General features: G+C 35.3%; 1 protein-coding gene across 1 annotated transcript; it reads left to right on the forward strand.

Moving 5' to 3' along the window:
* The first annotated feature begins 1,394 nt into the window (after positions 1 to 1,394).
* LOC121767498 (homeobox-leucine zipper protein ATHB-12-like) lies at positions 1,395 to 3,807 on the forward strand. The gene is made up of 2 exons (XM_042163779.1): positions 1,395 to 3,074; positions 3,309 to 3,807. The coding sequence occupies exons 1-2, from the start codon at positions 2,772 to 2,774 to the stop codon at positions 3,591 to 3,593; spliced, it is 588 nt and encodes a 195-aa protein (XP_042019713.1). The 5' UTR covers positions 1,395 to 2,771; the 3' UTR covers positions 3,594 to 3,807.
* The last annotated feature ends 886 nt before the right edge of the window (positions 3,808 to 4,693 follow it).

The raw sequence follows: 4,693 nt of genomic DNA on the forward strand, positions 1-4,693 counted from the left end.
GTTCACGTTATCATCTTCACGACTTTAAATTTCCATAAATATTTATATTATGTCTTCATCTCGGCGTGGTGGTGATCGGGGCAAGGGAATTGCCCAAGATCAAAGTCAAATAGGTAAGCAAGGTAAGAGAACTACGTGGACTTTGATTCCAAAATGTAATTGAGCATTGAGGATACGTAGGCATCTCAACTTAAATTTCAACTTAAATTTTAAATTTAAGTTTAAATTTAAGTTGAGCTCAAGTCCTTTTCCTTTATTTCTTTTTTCTCCCCTTTGTTTCGAATATGTAATTTTGTAAATTGTAATCAAGACTTTAAGTCTTTTGTAATTTATAATTTTGAAGTTGTAATTTCTAATTTTTACGTTGTAATTTGTAAATTTTAAGTTGTAATTTGTAATTTTAAATTTGTAATTTTGAAGTTGTAATTTGTATCAATAAAAATGCATTTGTACATCGCTTTATTATAATTTTATTTATGCAATATATTTACATTTTTTACTTGAATTACAAATTTACAAAAAAAAAATTAAACGAACCGCCGAACCGGCCGAACAGGCCCGGAACCGGATTTGCACCGACGGTTCCGCGGTTCACGCGAACCGGCGGTTCACGGTTCACGAACCGGAACCGCCGAACCTTGGCCAGGCCGGTTCAGGTTCCATCATTTCTCGAACCGGAACCGGCGGTTCCGAACCGTGAACCGCCGGTTCCCGAACCGTGGTGACGTCTACATGGAAACATAGAAGGGTGAGCGCGAAGGTTATTGGAATTGTGGCCTGAAAAAGTCAAGTTCGGGTATACTTCAGAGCTTGAAAGCCAAGCATTGTTCAGCGTTGATGTTAGTAGAAAACAGCCATGAAAGCTTCAACAACAAAATCGATATAGCAGCATACTACGAGGAGGAAAGCAAACACAGTGTAATCGATATTGAGAAAATGATAGCAGGATATTTAAAGAAATAATAATTTTAGGAGCTCAAGTTTTGGAATAGACATACATCTGTTTTGAGCAATTGAGAATAAAGTTCTACGGCTTTTACTATTGTTCATTATTAGCCTGAAATACTTCATTGGGTAACAGATTTAGTTCATTTCGCAGATCTATTGACTATTGATAGATGATTGACAAATGGAAAATATATCAAAGTAAGATTAATAATCTACTATATACTTTTTCTGGTAAGAGATTGAAAGGTTAAAACTTAATGAAACAAATGAAAAAAAGAGACTTTAGTTTATGTCAATTAATAAACTAAACTACAGAACTATAAAATATTTCAGCCTCGACATAAGAAAAACATCATAATAAAGAACAAATACATCATTATAGCAAAAAGTTTAAACAAATTCAAATTCAAAGTGTAAATAAAGTAATAAACTACAATACTGAAGTACAGAACTGAAATAATGAAGAACAGAACATATCCGAATGAAGTAATAAATGTTGGAACGGAAATACTGGAACAGAACAGAACAACCAGCCTCATCACTTGTTTTTCCTTCAACTATGTTATTTTCTCCTTCTAGCTTTGAATCTGAACCTGAACCTGAATCTGTATAAAAAAGAGTGCTTCCTTGATTTTGTAGATCATCCATAATTGATCCAATACTACATTCTTCATCATTGGTCGATGTAGATCTATCTTCAACCGCAGAATTTGTCGGTGTCGTTCCTAGTGCATCAAGATGTTGATGATTTTCAAGTGTGGAATTCTCCATGGATGAGATTCAGAGGATACGAAATTGAGGCAGATCGCGGATTTGATACAGATCGCGATTGTTCGGCGATGCAGACCGTGAACTGACGCAATTGCAAAACGATCGTGAATTGAGGCAGCAGAATTGTCCGGCGATAGAGATCAATGAAGATTGAAGGAGATTACAGGAGGAAGGTCGATGAAGATTGAAGGAGATTGTGATTGTTTGAGATCCGCGATCGACGAATTGAGAGAAAGAAAGAATCATGTATTTAATGATTATCAATAAACTGACTTCCCAAAATACCCTTTAGCAATTTTTTTGGAATAAAATATTGAAATAATGGTAAATTAATCCTAACCACAAGATTAAGAAAATGGATGGACAATATTTAATCTCTAGTTCGATCTTTAAGATTGGTTCGACATTGATCACAATTCTCTACCCACGTCATCATATAAACATAGCCTATAAATAATTTGCGTGATCAGTCACTAGCATGATGATATATGTATATATTCCGAGGACAACAAAGGGCTAATATTGTCTTATTATAACTAGTAATTACTACTCAATACGACGTGTCAACCGCCGAGTGTGAAATCTACTCTTCTTTCTTTCTCATCTTCACATCGACACTTATTTTCTTTCCCATCTCCAGCCAGAATCAAGATCACCCTTATCTTCAAACTTAATTCCAGTCGCTTTCACCCAACTCCCATTTCCTATATATCCTCTCTATCTCCTAATCTTTAGTATCATTAAGATTCATTATTTTAGGATGTTTTAGCCAAGGAAATCTTCTGTGAAGATTTATTTTTCTCCTATTTCTTATTACATCTGCCACAACTCAATTATAATTATAGTTGAATAAGTATAGCTTAAAACATCGACCATGAAAAATAGACTAATATACAGAGCTGACACCTGGTATGTTATAACAAGTTCTAGTGGCCCACCAGAAATCAAGATATACACGTTTAATTTTATTTGACGTAAAGACGCTTCCACAGAGCCAAATAAATGAGTGACAACAAACTAAGCCTTCCCAACGTCCTAAAACTGTGGAAAGCATGTCTATCAATGTTAAAAAGAGCTTCAGAAACAGTAGGAAAAAAAGATTCAGCGATGACCAAATCAAGTCACTGGAGATGACATTCAAGACGGAGGCTAGACCAGAGCTACGCCTGAAGCATCACCTAGTTAACAAGCTTGGGCTGCAGCTGCAACAGATCGCGATATGGTTCCAGAACAAGAGGGCTAGATCAAAGTCCAAGCAAATCGAGCAGGAATACAGTGTGCTTAAGTCCAACTACGATCACTTAGCTCTACAGTTTGAGGCATTGAGGAAAGAGAATCAAACATTGCTTATCCAGGTATAAGGATTCTAGTCCTTGCTTCATATGTACTACTCATTTTAATTTACTACAGGGGTTATGGCTTAGATTAGATTGATGATCAGGTTCAGGTGCTAGCTTTCTTTATCGACTAATCCTTTAACCGTTATGTATTCTCAGTCTAATCTATCAGCTCCAAAGTAAATAAATAACTGTGATATGATATGAGTCTAAGCTAGTTCAAGTAAACACTAAGCTTTTCGCAATTCACAGGTGCAGATACTCAGAAAGAAGGCTGATTGTGAGGAAAATGACAAGAATACATTCAAATTGACAGCTTCTGAGATCCCAAGATTACTACTAGACATCAACGGCAATGAGCTATGTGGCGAACTGAAAGGAAGAGTAGATTACCTGGAGGAAGAGGCAGATGCTGATGTTCTGTATATGGCTCAGATTGCTGAAAGTTCCTTACCATCGCCTGAAGACGGTTATAGCTTAGAATCTTGTAATTTTCTTTATAATACTGGAGGTGGTGCACAGTGGTGGGACTTCTAGTTCGAGTGAAGATACGTGTGTGATCGATTAGGGAGCAGAGTATTATGAAGTAGGTTATGTAAACTCATACTGCATACTTCTTCCAATTTTAATTTATGTTTGCTGTAATCACCCTGTAAAAAGTAAAGCCATGTCAGATGGATTTTCATGATCATAAGGCAGAATCCAGGATTAGCCTCGTGTTGCATTTAAAATATGACATTCTGTTCCTTAAGTAAAAAAAGCAGCAAGTCCAAAGGGAAAAAGTAAACATATGCTACCAGGTAGAAACACATGCTGCAATGTAGTATTGAAAAATATAGGACAGCCATAAATGAGGCTTAGATATTCACAGAGCAAGAAAATCTGTTCCAGCAAACACTTACCAAACCTTTTGCTTAGTGGCATATCGATTATATCGATTGTAACATGGTGAGATTTCAGACCCCAACCATCAGAGTGCAATTTGTTAATTGAAATTCTTCCAGGAATTAGTACTAAAACTACACATTTTCATTGAGGTTACGGAAAAATTAAATGAGCTTGCACGAGCAGTAGGAAGCAGATAATTGGTCCTTCAATCTAAAAGTTTTGGTTACTCAGTTACTCTGCTCATATTACAAAGAAGTAAACAACACAGTGGATGATTGAGAAAGTTTTCCAAATTTTCAAACATCTGGTCCTCTATAATTGTGATTTCTATCCACCTTATATAAGTATCTGACTGTGGATTGGATCAACCCTGAAGCTTACCAACTGTTAACAAAATATTATCATAAGAAAATTACTATTCAGATGGAGCACTCAAGTTATGTACTAACATAGAAGAGTTTTTTATTTCTGTCGAACACAGAAAAAAAAAAAGAAGCTTTTGCATTTTACTTGGCAATTTCAAATGTCAAAATTTAACTTTGGGATTCCAATAGCAATCTTACTGACACATTATTGAAATAGTTTTTCTATCTGTGAAATAGTTTGAAGGTAGATTCAAGATGTTTAATACAGTATTCAAAAGTCTGTGCATACATGCCCATAGCTCAATCATGATAAAATCTATATACTAATTCATATACTAATAAAAGTTAAAGAGCTTTTTAAGAAAACTGAAAAACTTAACAAAC

This window comes from Salvia splendens, chromosome 15 (genome assembly GCF_004379255.2).
Source record: "Salvia splendens isolate huo1 chromosome 15, SspV2, whole genome shotgun sequence".
NCBI lineage: Eukaryota > Viridiplantae > Streptophyta > Magnoliopsida > Lamiales > Lamiaceae > Salvia > Salvia splendens.